Below are 18,206 nucleotides of genomic sequence, written 5' to 3'. Positions count from 1 at the left end.
GATGGGAATATGGGATTAGGTGGTGGGAGAGCGGCTGTGGTGAAGGTGGGAGAGGGTGGAGGAGAAGGAGGGTTGGGAATGGGTGTGGAGTTGGGTTGGGAAGATGGGAATGGCCAAGGGGAGGTGGATTCCACACTGGGAAGATGGTGGAGGAGAAGGTTGGGAATGGGTGTGGAGCTGGGTTGGGAAGATGGGAACGGCCTCCATCTGCTCCCAGCTCCTCATCCTGCACCACACTGGGAAAAAAATGGGAATATGGGATTAGGTGACGGGATAGTGGCCGGGGTAAAGGTGGAAGAGGGTGGAGGAGAAGGAGGGTTGGGAATGGGTGTGGAGCTGGACTGGGAAGATGGGAACGGCCTCCATCTGCTCCCAGCTCCTCTCCCAGCATGGGATGGCCAATCCAAGCATGGATCGCTAATGAGAGGGTTGGGAATGGGTGTGGAGCTGGGTCAGAAAGATGAGAATGGCCTCCATCCGCTCCCAACACTGGGAATCCACCCCGGGACAGATGATCCAACCATGGATCACCAACGGGAAGGTTTGGAAGTGGCACCTCAGGAAGCTCTGATGGACCAACCCAGGACCAGCAGAATTCCCAACAATCCATGTCCAGCTGGATCGGAGCTGGTGGCACCCACGGGACAATTCCACAAATCCCAGCTGCTCCTCTGTTTCCAAATCCCCATTCCACATCTCCAGGAATGTGCCAAGGGAAAATGGGAAATCCAACACTTGGAATAAATCCCCAACAACTCCCTGCCCTGACTTCCCTCCCAATCCTTGGGAATGCCAGAAAAAAGTGACCGGAATCTGCCTGGAAGTGCAACTCCGGCTCCGCAGAGGGACGAGGAGCGGAATTCCCATCCCGGAGGGATTCCAAGTGGAATTTGGGGGGTCACAGATCAGTGGTGGCCTTGGAAGTGCTGGGGATGGTTGGACTCAATGGGCTCCAAGGACTTTTCCAGCCTAAACAATTCCATGCAATGGATCTGGATGTTCTGGAAGGAGAAGCGGTTCTGTCGTGGGGTTCCTGCATTCCAATCTTCCAGGAAAACCGGATTTGCCAATATTTTGCTTAGTGAGCCCATTCCCATCCCAAAGTTTAACATCCCGAAAATTTGTCCAACGCGTGCGGCAAAATCCAGCGGAATTGGCTGCATCCAGCCCATTCCTGGTGTCAAAACATTGGGAAAAACATGGATTGCTCCCGCTCCAAGCCAGAACAGGGAATTCCGACCCCTCTGGATTCGGGATATTCCCAGAACCGCCCTTCCAAGTCTGCCTCTTCCATGGCACCTTCCACAGGTGAATCCTGAGGATGCTCCGAGGCCACCATGGGAAGGAGAATCCCAGGATTGGGAAGGAGCAGCCCAGGCTGAGCGAGGCCGTGCTCAGAATATTTTGCCGAGGAATATTTGAGGTTCAAAGTCCGAGGATTTCAGGCTCCTGGAACTCTTCCCGTTGCCGTGGCAACGCCAGGCGTTTGTTCTCCGATGAGTTCCAGCCTCGGGTGTGGGAATTTCTCCCGGCAGCGGCGCTTCCTGGATCCTGGCACCACCACCGGCCCTCAGCGCCCACATCCGGGTTATCCCAACGGGAAAACCAGACACAACCATGGAATTTTGGAGCTTCAGGGGCTGGAAGAGCTCTCCAAAATCATCCATGCCAACCATTCCCAGCACTGTGGGGCCACCACGGATCCACGTCCCCAAGGGCCACCAGCAAGGAAGGGTTTTCCCACCAAGGTCATTCCAATGGGAAAACAGCTACAAAGGATGGAATTTCCGAGCCTTTAGAGTTGGAAAAGCCCTCCCAGACCATCAAACCCAACCCCTGCAAGGCCACCACAGATCCAGGTCCCCAAGGGCCACCAGCAAGGAAGGGTTTTCCCACCAAAGTCATCCCAATGGGAAAAAACGGATCAAAACTATGGAATTTTGGAGCCTCGGGGGTTGGAAAAGCTCTCCAAGATCATCAATCCCAACCGTTCCCAGCACTGTGGGGCCACCACGGATCCATGTCCCCAAGGGCCACCAGCAAGGCCAGGTGTCACCCAGGCATGGGACACATCTCCAGGAGATGGTTCAGTTTGGACTCCACCACTCCTTGCAGAAAATCCCTGGAAAAAAATCCAGGAAACAAAAGTGCTGCCTGAAGAACTTCCCAAGAGGGAACGGCCTCAGGCTGGGCCGGGGGAGGGGCAGGGGGAATATTTGGGAATTTCCCCATGGAAAGGGCGCTCGGACCTTGGCAGGGGCTGCCCAGGGAGGTTTGGAGTGCCCATCCCTGCAGGTGTCCAAGGAATTCCTGGAATTCCACTCGGGGCTCAGGGCTGGGAACGAGGTGGAACTCGGTGACCTTGGAGGCCTTTTCCAAGCTCAGGAATTCTGGGATTCAGGATTCCAAACCGGCTGGGTGAGCACAGTGATGATGGTGATGGTGATGGTGATGGTGATGAGGAACCACCAAGTCCAAACTCCAGGAGCCGGAATCAGGACATCTCCAGTCCACTTCCAAATGTCCATTTCTAGGGAAGAATTCCTGATCCCACCCTCTGGAATCCACAGTTCCCAGCGGGAAAAGAAAGGATGATGATGATGATGCAGATGATGAAGATGATGAGGGTGGTGAAGAACCACTGAGTGTGAACTCCAAGAGCTGGAATCACGACATTCCCAGCCCACTTCCAGATGTCCACTTCTGTGGGAGATTTCCTCATCCCACCCTCTGGAATCCACCGTTCCCAGTGGGAAAAGGAGGGAATGGAGTGATGATGATGACGGTGATGATGATGATGAGGAAGAAGAACCACCAAGTCCAAACTCCAGGACCCAGAATCAGGACATTCCCAGACCGCTGCCAGATTCCCAGTTCTATGGAAGATTTCCTCATCCCACCCTCTGGAATTATTCCCAGTGGGAAAAGGGAGCGAAAGGGAGAGATGATGATGATGATGGTGATTGATGATGATGATGATGATGATGATATAAAACCCCCGAGCGTGAATTCCAGGATCCAGAACCCGGCCATTCCCAGACCAATCCTATGGAATATTTCCTCCTCCCAGCCCCCCAAATCCGCAATTCCCAGCGGGAAAATCCAGGAAGGGAGAACAACGAAGGAATAAAACTTGGAGCAATTCCCACGGCGAGCTTTGGATGTTCCTTCCCACACCTTTTCCCAGACTTTTTTCCAAGTCTGTTTACTGAGTTTCTCCCGGCAAAACGAATCCCTTCCGTTACCATGACAGCACCGCTCGGAGCAGCCGGATCCCTGTTTTCCAAAGGGAAACACCGGGCTCTGGATGCTCCATGAGGGGAGCGGGACACAACTGAAGCTTCCCGAGGAATTCCCAGCCTGGAGAGGCTCCAGAGGATCCTGAAAATTCCTCCCAGCTGGAAGAAGCGAAGCGCAATCAGCGCTCCGAGGTTTGTTTGGATTCACTGCTTCCATGATAAATATTCATGGAAAAGCACAAGGAGCGCAAATGTCTGCTCGCTTCCAGGCCACGGTTCCAATTTAATCATGGAAAATTCCAAAGGGAAGCGGGCAAGGAACGTGGAATGGCCTCAGGTGGAAAAGGGAAAACGCGTTTCCCAAAGTGGGAAATTCCCACGGCAAATTCCCACTTCCCAAACCGGAGAGGGCGCCTGGAACGGCCGGAAGTGGAGAAGGGAAAAAGCATTTCCCAAAGTGAGAAATTCCCATGGAATGGCCCAGACTGGAGAATTCCCACAAAACATTTCCCACACCGGAGAATTCCCACGGAGTCTCCAAAACTGGGGAATTCCTGCAGCACTTCCCAGACTGGAGAATTCCCACGACAATTCCCAGACTGGAGAATTCCCATGGAATGGCCCAGAGTGGAAAAGGGAAAAAGCATTTCCCAAAGTGGGGAATTCCCACAGCACTTCCCAGACCGGAAAATTCCCACGACAATTCCCAAACTGGAAAATTCCCGTGGCATTTCCCCACACTGGAGAATTCCCACAGCATCTCCCAACCTGGAGAATTCCCAGACACTTCCCAGACTGGAAAATTCCCAGGGCATTTTCCAGAACTGGATTATTCCCATGGAATCTCCCAAACTGGAGGATTCCCATGGCATTTCCAGACTGAAGAATTCCCACAGCACATCCGAAACTGGAAAAATTCCACAACATTTTCCAGCCTGGAGAATTCCCAGAGATCTCCCCGCACATGGAATCACTTTGGAATGAGCTCTCCTCGTTCCTAAACAAGGTGATCCAGGAATTCCCCGCAGGAATTCCAGAACTGGGAATGTCTCCCAACCCTCCCGGAGCGATGGGAGACGAGGCCTTGCCCCAGCCCCTGGAATTGGGATGCGCCAAAAGCGGGAATGCGGTGACAATTCCTCGGGATCCAACTTCCCAAATCCAAGGAACCTCTGCCTGCCACGGGAATAAGGAAGGAAAACCTGGGAAAAGCCAAATTCCCAGGATCCTGCTGGTAAGAACAGCACCTGAATCCCAGGATTTCCTTATTCCCGGGAATAAGGAGCGCTTGGATTTTGGGATGGGAATCTGGGGATGGGGAATCCAAAGGATTTCTGGAACACTTCCTGGATTATTTCCACCTGGAGAAAGTTCCGTTCTCCCCCTCTGGATTTGCTCCACAGATTCCCAGAGCAGCTGGGGCTGCCCCTGGATCCCTGGCAGTGGCCAAGGAAAGGCCGGAGCAGCCTGGGATCCGCTGGGATGAAAGCTCGGGAATGGTTCCGGGAGCAGCTCAGAGCAGGGGAGGCCTCTGCCCTCTGGAAAAGCCACGGGATGCGGAGAAGATCCCGAATTTCCAACACAATCCTGGAGAAGGCTCCCAAAAATTCCCGCAGGGATCGTTTTTCCCCCTCCCCCTGGAAGATCAGGAGGAGAAAAATCCCAGGAAGTGGGAAGGGGATGAATCCTGGTTGTTTGTCGGGATCTGCGCTGCATTCCCTGAGTCCCAACCCAGCGGGAATTCCAGCCGCATTCCCGATGGGATGAAGGGAGCGCTTGTGCGGAAAAGGAGGAAAATTTGGCTGCTGGAATTCCAAAAATTCCAGGCTTTGGGTCCCCATTGCTGGGACAGGAGCCAGGGAACGGCTCCCAGTGGGAAAGGGGAGCTTGGGGAGGGATCTTGGGAAGGAATTCCCGGCTGGGCTGGAATTCCCAGAGAATCCCTGGCTGCCCCTGGATCCCTGGAATGTCCAAGGAAAGGCTGGAGCAGGCTGGGATCGGGGAAGGAGTTGGGATACTTGGATTGAAGGATCCCTCCCAACACAATCCCACAAATTTCGGGAGCACAGGAAACGGGAACGCGAGGCTCCGGCTCTGCCGAACGCTCCGGATCCCAAAGGAAACACGGATGAGCCTGGAATCCTCCTGGGAAGCTCCCAACCTCCTTCCACCCCCTGCTCCAGGATCACCAAACCCTCAACCCAGCCCAGCTTCCCGCTGGGAATTCCGCAGGAGGATCCCTCCACGAGCAGCATTCCAGCCCCAATCCCACCAAATCCTCGCTCTCAACATTCCTTAATTATCCCGATAAAGCCCCGGAAGAAGGACACAGGCAGGAGCCGTTCCCTGCTCCGACAATTCCTCAGCTCCTCCCGAACCTCCAAACTCAATTTCCAAACCCCGGGAAGCTCCCGGCTGCGGGCGGCACCATCTGGACCTGCTGCTTGCCTTGGAATTTGCTTGGAATTCTTCCCTGACCTATTTTTTCTCCGGAGTCCGGGAGCTGATCCCTGGACCTTCCATTGCTCCTGACAGCTTTCCGTGCTCGTTTTCCTGCTTTTTTTCCCAAGGAAAATCACGGAGCCGTTCGGTCGCAGGTGCGGATTCCAGCCGGGGGGGAATTTAGGCTGGCAGGGACTTTTGGAGGTCGTTTATTCCCAACCTTCTTTCCCAGAAAACTTTTCTCTTGGATTAATTCCATGACTTTGCAAAGGAACTTTCAGGCTCTTCCCAAAGTCCTTCCCGATTTTTCCATCCCACCCCAAATTCCCGGCGGCTGATCCTGGCTATCAGGAATAGGGAGCTGGGAAAAAAAACGGGATAAAGGATATTTGGGATTGAGCCAAGCTCAATTCCTGCTGCACATTCCATAAGAACTGATCCCTATTTTCCGTGTTTCAATGTTTTCATGGAATTCCAGGAATTTGGGTGGGAAAGGACCTTAAATCCCATCCAATCCCATCCCAATCCATGGGCAGGGACACCTCCCGCTATCCCAGGCTGCTCCAACCTTTCCTTGGACACTTCCAGGGATCCAGAGGCAGCCACGGCTTCTCTGGGAATTCTGTGCCAGTCCCGCCCAGCCAAGAATTGTTCCCTAAATTCTTTTTCCGGCTGCTGATCCGATGACTCCGTTCCGTCGTGGAGGGAAAACCACTGGGAATTCCCGCTGCTCCCTCCATTGGCAGCTCTGGGTCCGTAAATTCCTTGGAATAATCCAAGGAAATGCAACAAGTGTGGATTTTATTCCTGCTCTAAATCCGCTTTGTTTGTGGAATTTCTCCCGTGGGGACATCAACACCAGGGAAAGACGGAAAAGGGACCCAAGGGATCAAAATTCCCAAAATATTCCTTGAAAAAGCAAATCCAACAGGATCAGCTCCCGCTTTTCTCCTTTTCCCAGAGGATTTTCCCTTCTTGCCCCAACCCCTGAGATTTCGGGAATGAAGCGGCCTCAGGGATGCAGAAAGAGAGGAAAAATACGGATTTTCCAGCAGAGCAATTCCAGGATCATTCCAGAGCTTGGGAACGTCAGCCAGGCTGAATCCCAGCAATCCCACGAGAATCTGACACTTCCAAGATCCAAACTGGCTGCAGATTCCATGGATGCAACACTGGGAAAATCCATTCATTCCCACCCCTCCCCCCTCACACTCCCCCAATCCAGCCCTGGGATCCACAGGAAAGGAGAAAACCGGGAAAAGCGGGAAAAATCCAACTCACCAACATCGGACTCTTTGTGGGTTTTGATGATTTCCGCCAGCTCGAAATTCCCTGCAATGATGGCCACCTGGAAAAGAGCCGGAAAACCGGGATGAGCGGCTCCGAGTGGCTCCGGAGCTTCCATATGGATGGCAACAGCTGCTTTCCATGGGGGAAAGCCAAGGATTCTTCTGCCTTGGCTCATCCGGGAATTCCGAGGTGCCGACGCCTTCCCGGCTCCGTGTGCCGAGGGTTTGAGCGGCCCCGGCTTGGGAACAATCCCTGTCCTTGTCCCCTGGGGGTGACATCCGGATTCCAGCCAGGAATTCATCCCAGATCCTGGAATGCTCCCAGGGTGTTGGGTTTGGATCCTGCTTCAAAATCCTGGGATTCCGGAGAGGTTTGGGATGAGCCAAGGCAGGGCCAGGTGTGGTCACTGAGCCGTGTCCCCAAGTGCCACATCCCTGGAGTTTGGGGGTTTTTCCAGGGATTGGGAATGCCCTGGGCAGCCTGGTCCTGATGGAAGGGGATTTCCCAGCAGCCAAGGCCCCAAACTCCCAAATCCCCGAAGCCCCAAATCCCTGAGTCCTCAAGTCCCCAAATCTCCAAATCTTCAGGTCCAAAAGTCCCCAAATCCCCAGATCCTGAAGTCCTCAATTCTCCAAGTCCCCAGATTCCCAAATCCCAAATCCCCAAATTCCCCAAATCCCCAAATTCCCCAAATCTTAAGGCTCGCAAGTCCCCAAATCCCAAAATTCCCAAATACTCCAATCCTCAAATCCCCAAATCCCAAATCCCCAAATACCCCGATCCCCAAATCCCCAAATCCCCGAATCCCAAATCCAAAATCCCAAATTCCCAAATCCCCAAATTCCCAAATCCTGAAGCCCTCAATTCTCCAAGTCCCCAAATTCCCAAATCCCCAAAATCCCTGAATCCCAAATCTCAAATTCCCAAATCCCCAAAATCCCCAATTTCCCAAATCCCCAAATCCCAAATTTCCAAATCTTGAAGTCCTCAATTCTCCAAGTCCCCAAATCCCCCAATCCCAAATCCCCCAATCCCCAAATCCCAAATTCCCAGATCCTGAAGTCCTCAGTTCTCCAAGTCCCCAAATCCCCAAATCCCCCAATCCCAAATTCCCAAATTCCCAGATCCCTCAGGACCGACTCATTCCCGGCCAAGGAGCCACTTCCACTTGGACAGCTCCAGGAGAATCCTGGAATTCCGGCCCAACATCCAACATTGCCTTCCCACCACCCATCCCAGGCCTTTCCCTGGCAGGAAGGAGAATCCAAAGGAACAAAATTCCTTGGAAAACCCAAACGAACAAAATCCTCAGAAAACCCAAAGGTAAAAAAATTCTTGGAGAATCCAAAGGAAAAAATTCCTCGGAAAGCCCAAAGGAACAAAATCCTTGGAGAATCCAAAGGGGCTGCCCAGGGAGGTTTGGAGTCGCCATCCCTGGACGTGTCCAAGGAATTCCTGGAATTCCACTCCGGGCTGGGATTGGGCCCAATTTGGACTCGGTGACCTTGGAATTCTTTCCCAGCCTCAATAATCCCGGAATTCTGGGAGGTCGGGTTAACACAGAAGCAACAAAGGAACCAAACTTTTCCCGTGTTTCTTCCAGAAATGGGGGAAAACTTCCAAATTCAGCATTTCCCAGCCTTTCCCAGCCTTTCCCAGCTTTTCCCAGCATTTCCCAGCCTCTCCCAGCCTTTCCCAGCCTCTCCAACTTTTCCCAGCATCTCCCAACTTTTCCCAGTCTTTCCCAGCTTGTCCCAGCCTTTCCCAGCCTTTCCCGGCCTGTCCCAGTCTTTCCCAGCTTTTCCCAGCCTCTTTCATTTTTCCCCAGCCTTTCCCAGCCTCTCCCGGCTTTTCCCATCCTCTCCCAGCCTCTCCCAACTTTTCCCAGCTTTTCCCAGCCTTTCCCAGCTTTTCCCAGCCTCTCCCATTTTTTCCCAGCCTTTCCCAGTCTTTCCCAGCTTGTCCCAGCCTTTCCCAGTTTTTTCCCAGCTTCTCCCAGCCTCTCCCAGCCTTTCCCATTTTTTCCCAGCGTCTCCCAACTTTTCCCAGCCTCTCCCAGCCTTTCCCAGCTTTTCCCAGTTTTTCCCAGCCTTTCCCGGCTTTTCCCAGCATTTCCCATTTCCCCCAGCTTTTCCCAGCTTTTACCAGCTTTTCCCAGCCTCTCCCAACTTTTCCCAGTGTCTCCCAACTTTTCCCAGCCTTTCCCAGCTTGTCCCGGCCTTTCCCAGCCTTTTCCAGCTTTTCCCAGTTTTTTCCAGCCTTTCCCAGCCTTTCCCAGCTTTTCCCAGCTTTTCCCATTTTCCCCCAGCCTTTCCCAGCTTTTCCCAGCCTTTCCCAGCCTTTCCCAGTTTTTCCCAGCCTCTCCCAGCTTTTCCCAGTTTTCCCCAGTTTTTCCCAGCCTTTCCCAGCTTTTCCCAGCCTTTCCCAGGCTCCCACACTTCCTCGGGAATGGGAAGCAGCTGGATCGGGACGATCCGGGATGAAAACCAGCGGGAACAACCAGACCCAGCTCGGGCCCATCCCACCCTTTTCCCACGGGAATCGGGGTTATCCAGGTGTTCCACACTTCCAAGAGCCACCCGGGGCTCATTTGCATCTCATTTGCATTGCATTTGCATCCCGACTTGTGACCAGGGATAAATTTATCCCGGTGACTCAGAGCCTCCAGCTCCCTCCATTCCCAGCTGGAATTTTCCTGCTCTCCTCAATATTTCTCTCCCTTTTTCCCACTTTTCCAAGCCCAAAATTCCCTGTTCCACCCACCCCGAGCCGGAGCTGGGAGCGATTCCCGGGATTGCCGGGAAAAAGGAAAATTCAGGTTGGAAATGGAGGGAAAGCTTCGGATATTCCAGGGTTTCCTCCCTTTTTCCTGGAATTTTTTCCTCCACACCTGAGGATTCCTCCCTTTTTCCCTCAAGTTCCCTCCCAATCCCGATTTTTCTGCCTTTCCTTGGATTTCAATCCAGAAATTCTGCTCTGCCAGAGGTCACGGGGTTGGGAAAGAAGGAGAAATGACTGGAATTTGGGGAATTCGGAAGGAAAAAGAAACTGAAAGATGGGAAAGGAGCATTTGGACTTCCGAGTTCATCCCATAAAAAATTAACGGATGATCCCAGCAATCCAAAGATGGATTCTCCCAAAATTCCAAGTCCGAGTGAAAAATTAGGAGTTTCATTGGAAGTCTGGCTTGGGAATGATCCTGAAAATGGGTTGGGAGTCATGGAATTATGGGATCATGGAGCACATCCCAGCTTTGTTCGGGAATTCTGTTGTCCGCTGGTTTTATCGTGGATTCATGGAATGGTTTCGGTTGGAAAGGGCCTTAAAGCCCATCCTGATCCCATTCCATGGGCAGGGACCCCTTCCCCTATCCCAGATTCCTTCAATCCCATCCCATGGATCCCATGGATCCCATCCCATTGATCCTGTCCTATCCCATGGATCCCATCCCATCCCATGGATCCCATCCCATCCTATGGATCCCATGGATCCCATCCCATCCCATGGATCCCATGGATCCCATCCCATCCCATCCCATGGATCCCATCCCATTGATCCTGTCCTATCCCATGGATCCCCTGGATCCCATCCCATCCCATCGATCCCATCCCATCGATCCTATCCCATCCCATGGATCCCATGGATCCCATAGATCCCATCCCATCCCATCCCATGGATCTGATCCCATCCCATAGATCCCATGGATCTCATCCCATTGATCCTGTCCTATCCCATGGATCCCCTGGATCCCATCCCATCCCATGGATCCCACAGATCCCATCCCATCCCATCCCATGGATCCCATCCCATGGATCCCACAGATCCCATCCCATCCCATGGATCCCATAGATCCCATCCCATCCCATCCCATGGATCTGATCCCATCCCATGGATCCCATGGATCCCATGGATCCCATCCCATCCCATCCCATGGATCCCATAGATCCCATCCCATCCCATCCCATCCCATCCCATCCCATGGATCCCATCCCATGGATCCCATCCCATAGATCCCATCCCATCCCATCCCATCCCATGGATCCCATGGATCCCATAGATCCCATCCCATCCCATGGATCCCATGGATCCCATCCTGTCCCATGGATCCCATCCCATCCCATGGATCCCATGGATCCCATCCCATCCCATGGATCCCGTCCCATCCCATCCCATCCCATGGATCCCATAGATCCCATCCCATCCCATCCCATCCCATCCCATGGATCCCATGGATCCCATCCCATCCCATCCCATCCCATCCCATGGATCCCATGGATCCCATCCTGTCCCATGGATCCCATCCCATCCCATCCCATCCCATGGATCCCATGGATCCCATCCTGTCCCATGGATCCCATCCCATCCCACAGATCCCATGGATCCCATCCCATCCCATGGATCCCGTCCCATCCCATCCCATCCCATCCCATGGATCCCATCCCATCCCATCCCATCTCATCCCATGGATCCCACAGATCCCATGGATCCCGTCCCATCCCATCCCATCCCATCTCCAATTATCGACTCCTTCCCAATGATTTTCCAGCTTCCCGTGATCCCAGAAAACACCGGGCTGATCCTTTGCCGTGGATTTAATCCGCCCTCTTCCCAAACTTTCCCACCTTTCCCTGGCCTGGCTCCCAGCACATCCCAGCTTTGTTCCCGACTTCCCGAATGCTGGCACCGCTCCCGGGTCAATCCCGCTGCTCCCAGCTGGCGGCTCCATCTGGGCCGCCATTCCCGACTTCTCCGCATCCCACGGATGCAGCCGGGAGGTGGCACCGGGATCTGGCACCCCACAAACCCCGGGAGCAGCAGATGGATCCCTACGGATGAGCCGAGCGGGAAAAACCCATCCCGGCGCTGCCAGACATGGAATTTGATCCAAAACTTCCAGGAAATCCCCGGCGTGGAGCGCAAGGGGTGGGAAAATGGAGGATTTCCCTGGAATTCCGGAGCCCCTTGGCTTGGGAGAGGCCCTGGAGCCAAGCAGGAAGAACTTCCTGCCTCAAATCCCGCCGGGAATATCTTGAAGGGACACGGAAAGGTCAGAAATCCTGGGAAATCCGGAGCTGGATCCACAGGGATCGTGGAGCTGACTGCTGGCCCTGGCCAGGACATCCCAAAAATCCCTGGGAGCGTTTTCCAAGCATTCCTGGAATTCTGGGATCCACGGGGGTCATGGGTCCAAATCCTGGCCCTGGCCAGGACATCCCAAAAATCCCTGGGAGCGTTTTCCAAGCATTCCCGGAGCTCCGGCAGCCTTGGGAATGCGCCCATTCCCTGGGAATGTTCGGTGTCCGACACCCTCTGGATGCGGAACCTCTTCCTGAAATCCAACCGGAACCTCCCGGCTTTAGGGATCCCACTGGAACAGGCTCCCCTTTTCCTGGAATTTTTTCCTCCACACCTGAGGTTTCCTCCCTTTTCCCTGGAATTTTTTAATCCATGGAATTGCCTGGGAAAGCTTTGGACACTCCAGGGTTTCCTCCCCTTTACCTGGAATTTTTTCCTCCACACCTGAGCTTTCCTCCCTTTTTCCTGGAATTTTTCCTCCATGGAATTGCCTGGGAAAGCTTTGGATACCTCAGGGTTTCCTCATTTTTTCCTGGAATTTTTCCTCCACACCTGAGGTTTCCTCCCTTTTTCCTGGAATTTTTCCTGCATGGAATGGGCTGGGAAAGCTTTGGATACCTCAGGGTTTCCTCCCTTTTTCCTGGAATTTTTCCTCCATGGAATGGGCTGGAAAAGCTTTGGATACCTGAGGTTTCCTCCCTTTTTTCCTGGAATTTTTCCTCCACACCTGAGGTTTCCTCCCTTTTTCCTGGAATTTTTTCCTGCATGGAATTGCCTGGGAAATCTTTGGATACCTCAGGGTTTCCTCCTTTTTTCCTGGAATTTTTCCTCCACACCTGAGGTTTCCTCCCTTTTTCCTGGAATTTTTTAATCCATGGAATTGCCTGGGAAAGCTTTGGATACCTCAGGGTTTCCTCCCTTTTTCCTGGAATTTTTCCTCCATGGAATGGGCTGGAAAAGCTTTGGATACCTCAGGGTTTCCTCCCTTTTTCCCGGAATTTTTTCCTCCACACCTGAGGTTTCCTCCCTTTTTCCTGGAATTTTTCCTGCATGGAATGGGCTGGGAAAGCTTTGGATACCTCAGGGTTTCCTCCCTTTTTCCTGGAATTTTTCCTCCATGGAATTGCCTGGGAAATCTTTGGATATCTGGAGGTTTCCTCCCTTTTCCCTGGAATTTTTTCCTCCACACCTGAGGTTTCCTCCCTTTTTCCTGGAATTTTTTCCTCCGTGGAATGGGCTGGGAAAGCTTTGGACACCTGAGGGTTTCCTGCCTTTTTCCTGGAATTTTCTCCTCCATGCAACGGGCTGGGAAAACTGCAGGAATCCAGGAATGTTTGGGATGAGCCAGCACCGGGATCCCACTGGAAGAGGAGGCAGGGAAGGAGGAAATCCGGGATTTCTCCATCCCAGGATTCAGCTCGATTCCCGAGTCACTACTCCCATCCATAAAAAACCCCTTGGGATCGACAGGAAAGAAAATTCCGACGGATTTGTGCTGCTTTGGAATTTTTTTCCACACGAATCCCAAGGAATTCTTGATTTTCCATCGATATTTAAAATTCCCGGTGCTGTGGCCACGTTTGGATGGATCCTCCCATTTTTAATGGTTGGAAAAGCAAGAAAATTCCCAAAAAAAAAACCCCAAGGAATGTAATAATCCGGAGGACCTGTGGCTGCTCCATCCCTGGAATTGTCCAAGGTTGGACAGGGCTTGGAAAAACCTGGGATAATGGGAGATATCCATGGAATTTGAGGTCTTCCTGCTCCTTTGCCAAGGATTCCCCTCCATCCCAAACATTCCCATCCCAAAAAACCAGCAACAGCTTCTCCTTTCCACCTCCGGATCCCACATTCCCACATTCCCATCCTCTCCCAGAAATTCCGTGCGCTGTTTCCTCCCTCCTGCTCCGGTGCCAAACGCTCATCCCAAATCCTTTCCCAGTGGGATAAATCCCACCTGGAAAAATCCCTGGACACGTGGCAGAGCTGCTGTGGGAAGAACGGGAAGCTCCAGGGAATTCCCGGGAATTCTCCTCACCTGGAATGCCGTCTGGCTGTTGTAATTCCGGATTTCCTTGCTGGCGCCTCGGAAGAGGAGAACCCGGGCACAGCTTTCCTGGGAAGGGAAAAAAAACCGGGAAAACGGGAATTAGAGTGGGATTGGGGGGGAAACGGATCCAACCGCGCTCCGGAAAATCCTTTGGGAAGAGGGAGGATGAGCATTCCCTAAGGATTGGGCATTCCCAACTGGAAATGGAGCAAGTTAAGGAATCATGGAATTCCAGGCTGGATCGGGTTGGAAGGGATTTTTGGGATCATCCAGATCCAACTTCTCCAAGGATTCTGCCTCTTTTCCAAGGATTCTGCCCCTCCTTTTCCAAGGATTCTCCTCCTTCCCTAAGGATTCTCCTCCTTTTCCCAGGATTCTGCCCCTTCTCCAAGGATTCTCCTCCTTTTCCAGGGATTCTGCCTCTTTTCCAAGGATTCTGCCCCTCCTTTTCCAAGGATCCTCCTCCTTCCCTAAGGATTCTCCTCCTTTTCCCAGGATTCTGCCCCTTCTCCAAGGATTCCGGGACACATTCCCAGCTCCTGCTGTTCCCTAAAGCCTTTGGCTTGTTGGGAATGTTCATTCCGGGATTTCAGGAGCTCCTGGACTCTCCGATCCCGCTCTCCTCACCCCATTCCAGAGGGCGGGAATGTGATCCCGGATTCCTGCATGTGCAGAACGATCCCAACCCAATTCCCACTTCCAGAAAAGCAGGGATCCATTTTTAAAGTCTCAAAACTTGGGAATTCCCTTCCTAATCCCAAAAAATCCCCTTCAGACAATGGATAAAGGTCTCTGGGAAGGAGGAAAAGCTCCAGGAGAAATCCTCAGATCCCGGCAGAGACCAGAGAGGGATTTTCCATCCCCCTGGAATTCTGAACTGAGTTGGGAACCACCTGGAAAATGGGACAGGAATGGTGCCTGCTCCAAAATTCCAGGATTCTGGGAAGAATTGAGGGATATTTGGGAGAAGAACGGGATTCCGGGCCTTGTGTTTTTCCCTGGAAGCCACGGAATGTGGAATTCCAATGGAATGGGAGCAAACTGGGAATCTCCACCCACCCGGCCGCTCCTTCCCAAGCAATTCCGGGGAGCGGGAAGAGGAAATGGGAGGGAAAATTCCGGAAAAGATTGGGAAGCGAAGCAGCAAAATATTTTGGGAATGGGAGGGGTTAAACCATGGGAATGGGAAGGGTTAAACCATGGGAATGGGAAGGGTTAAACCATGGGAATGGGAGGGGTTAATCCATGGAATGAGAGGGATAATCCATGGGATGGGAGGGGTTAAACCATGGAATGGGAGGGATAATCCATGGAATGGGAGGGGTTAAACCACGGGAATGGGAGGGGTAAATCCATGGGAATGGGAGGGGTTAAAACTTGGGAATGGGAGGGGTTAAAACATGGGAATGGGAGGGATAATCCATGGAATGGGAGGGGTAAATCCATGGGATGGGAGGGGTAAATCCATGGAAATGGGAGGGGTTAAACCATGGGAATGGGAGGGTTAAAACTTGGGAATGGGAGGGGTTAATCCATGGGAATGAGAGGGATAATCCATGGGATGGAAGGGGTAAATCCATGGGATGGGAGGGGTTCAAACATGGGAATGGGAGGAGTTAAAACATGGGAATGGCAGAGATTGGATCATGGAATGTTCTCTCGATCATGGAATGTTCTCTCAGGAAATCCCAAATCCGGCTGGGAGCAGGTCCGGCCTCATCCCAGGACAGGGAGCGGAATCCACACGGAAGAACCCTCGGGATTTGGGGAAAGCGGAGCAGCCTCATCCCAGGCTAGGGAGAGGATGCCACCCTCTGGATTTGGGAATGGGGAGATCCAGGAGAGTCCCAGGCTGGTGCCACCTCCCCTGTGGTGTCCCCTGGGCCCAAATCCCAAAGATTCCACCACGGAATGTTCTTCTGTGGAACCCAAAATTGGGAACGATGAGGAGAAACAGCCTCAAACAGAATTATGCTGGGAGAGGGATGGATCCCAGCCTCTGGATTTGGGAATGGGGAGATCCAGGAGAATCCCAGGCTGGTGCCACCTCCCCTGTGGTGTCCCCTGGCCCCAGATCCCAAAGATTCCACCACGGAATGTTCTTCTGTGGAACCCAAAATTGGGAACTATGAGGAGAAACGGCCTCATCCAAGGACAGGGATGGATTCCACCCTCTGGATTTGGGAATGGGAAGATCCAGGACAGTCCCAGGTTGGTGCCACCTCCCCCGTGGTGCCCCCTGGCCCCAAATCCCACAGATTCAACCACGGAATGTTCTTCTGTGGAACCCAAACCCAGGAACGATGAGGAGAAACAGCCTCATCCAAGGACAGGGATGGATCCCACCCTCTGGATTTGGGAATGGGGAGATCCAGGAGAGTCCCAGGTTGGTGCCACCTCCCCCGTGGTGTCCCCTGGGCCCAGATCCCAAAGATTCTGCCATGGAATGTTCTTCCATGGAACCCAAACCCAGGAGCTGTGAGGAGAAACAGCCTCATCCAAGGACAGAGATGGATTCCACCCTCTGGATTTGGGAATGGGGAGATCCAGGAGAATCCCAGGCTGGTGCCACCTCCCCCGTGGTGTCCCCTGGGCCCAGATCCCAAAGATTCCACCACGGAATGTTCTTCTGTGGAACCCAAAATTGGGAACTATGAGGAGAAACGGCCTCATCCAAGGACAGGGATGGATTCCACCCTCTGGATTTGGGAATGGGAAGATCCAGGACAGTCCCAGGTTGGTGCCACCTCCCCCGTGGTGCCCCCTGGCCCCAAATCCCACAGATTCAACCACGGAATGTTCTTCTGTGGAACCCAAACCCAGGAGCTGTGAGGAGAAACAGCCTCATCCAAGGACAGGGATGGATCCCACCCTCTGGACTTGGGAATGGGGAGATCCAGGAGAATCCCAGGCTGGCTCCACCTCCCCCATGGTGTCCCCGTCCCACCTGGTTGTAGAGGGCGCAGATGTGCAGCGCGGTGTTTCCTGAGGCGTTCTGGGCCGTCATGTCCGCTCCGTAGAACAGGAGATGCTCCAGGTGCTGCACGTGGCCGTAGCGACAGGCCTGCTCCGGAGGCGGAAAAACAGGGAAAAGCAGGAATCAGGGAGCAGCAGGAACCGGAGGAATCCCCGAAATCCGCCACTGGATTCAGGCAGGCTCGGAAAGTTGGATGTGGAACCTGGGAATTCTGTGGGAATGGAGGGGGCTCCTCCCAGCTCCACCTGGGCGGCCGTGGGATAAATCAGCCCGGGATCAACGGGAAAAGTTTGGATCATCCTGGATCCTGAGGTTCCTCCGGGCTGGTTGGTGGCTCGGGGTGAACTCAGGGCCCCAGATCCCTGGAAAACTGGGATGTTTTCCTCCAGGTTTGGTCCATCCTGGCATTCGAGGATCAGCCAAAGAGGTGGAGGCAGCAGGGAGAGTTGGATCCAAGAATTGGGATCACACGGACACATCCCTGGAGTTTTTTATCCCCCTCTCGGAGTGGGGGTGTAGTGGGAGATATTCCAATGGGATCCCGTCCCTCCTTCTCCCAAAGGATCTCCGAAAGTCAGCGCTCCTGACTCCCAATCCAAGTAGTTCTCCAAATCCCCTTGGAGAACAGGGATTCGGTGTGGAAAACAGGGATAGGCACAACTGGGATTTGGATCCGGGATCCCAAAGTGCTCTCCAGGAAGCCAGCCTTCCTTTGGGAAGGATCCCAACCACTGGGAGAGGCCGGAAAATCTGGGATGGAGCCAGAGCTGGCACAGTGCAGCCCTCAGCCCCGGGAATGGGATGAGCTCATCCATGGACAGCATTCCCAGAGCCCAGGCCTCAACTCCAGGCATGGAATGACCCCATCCATGGGCACCAGGAGAACATTCCCGTGGCCTGATCCCATCCCTGCAGATCCCGTTCCACCTGGTGGATCTCCTGCCAGCCCCATCCATGCGCACCAGGATAACATTCCCATGGTTGGATCCCATCCCTGCAGATCCCATTCCACCTGGTGGATCGCCTGCCCTTCACCACCTGGTGGATCTCCATCCACGGGCACCAGGAGAACATTCCCAGGGTCCAACCCTCAACCTCAGGCATGGAATGATCCCATCCATGAGTGCCAGGA

General features: G+C 53.3%; 1 protein-coding gene across 1 annotated transcript in view; it reads right to left on the bottom strand.

The window, feature by feature from the left end:
• Positions 1–18,206, bottom strand: part of SHANK3 (SH3 and multiple ankyrin repeat domains 3) — a 172,801-nt gene that overhangs the window by 99,453 nt on the left and 55,142 nt on the right. The window contains exons 9-11 of the mRNA XM_032107021.1: positions 17,045–17,161; positions 14,086–14,163; positions 6,963–7,029 (exon numbers count right to left, since the gene is read on the bottom strand). Coding sequence (XP_031962912.1) covers positions 6,963–7,029; positions 14,086–14,163; positions 17,045–17,161 — 262 coding nt within the window. The remainder of the gene's footprint in view (positions 1–6,962; positions 7,030–14,085; positions 14,164–17,044; positions 17,162–18,206) is intronic.

The sequence above is a fragment of the Corvus moneduloides genome, chromosome 4 (assembly GCF_009650955.1).
Source record: "Corvus moneduloides isolate bCorMon1 chromosome 4, bCorMon1.pri, whole genome shotgun sequence".
NCBI lineage: Eukaryota > Metazoa > Chordata > Aves > Passeriformes > Corvidae > Corvus > Corvus moneduloides.
The sequence above is the reverse complement of the archived record's forward strand: the minus strand, read 5'-3'. Positions and strand labels throughout refer to the sequence as shown.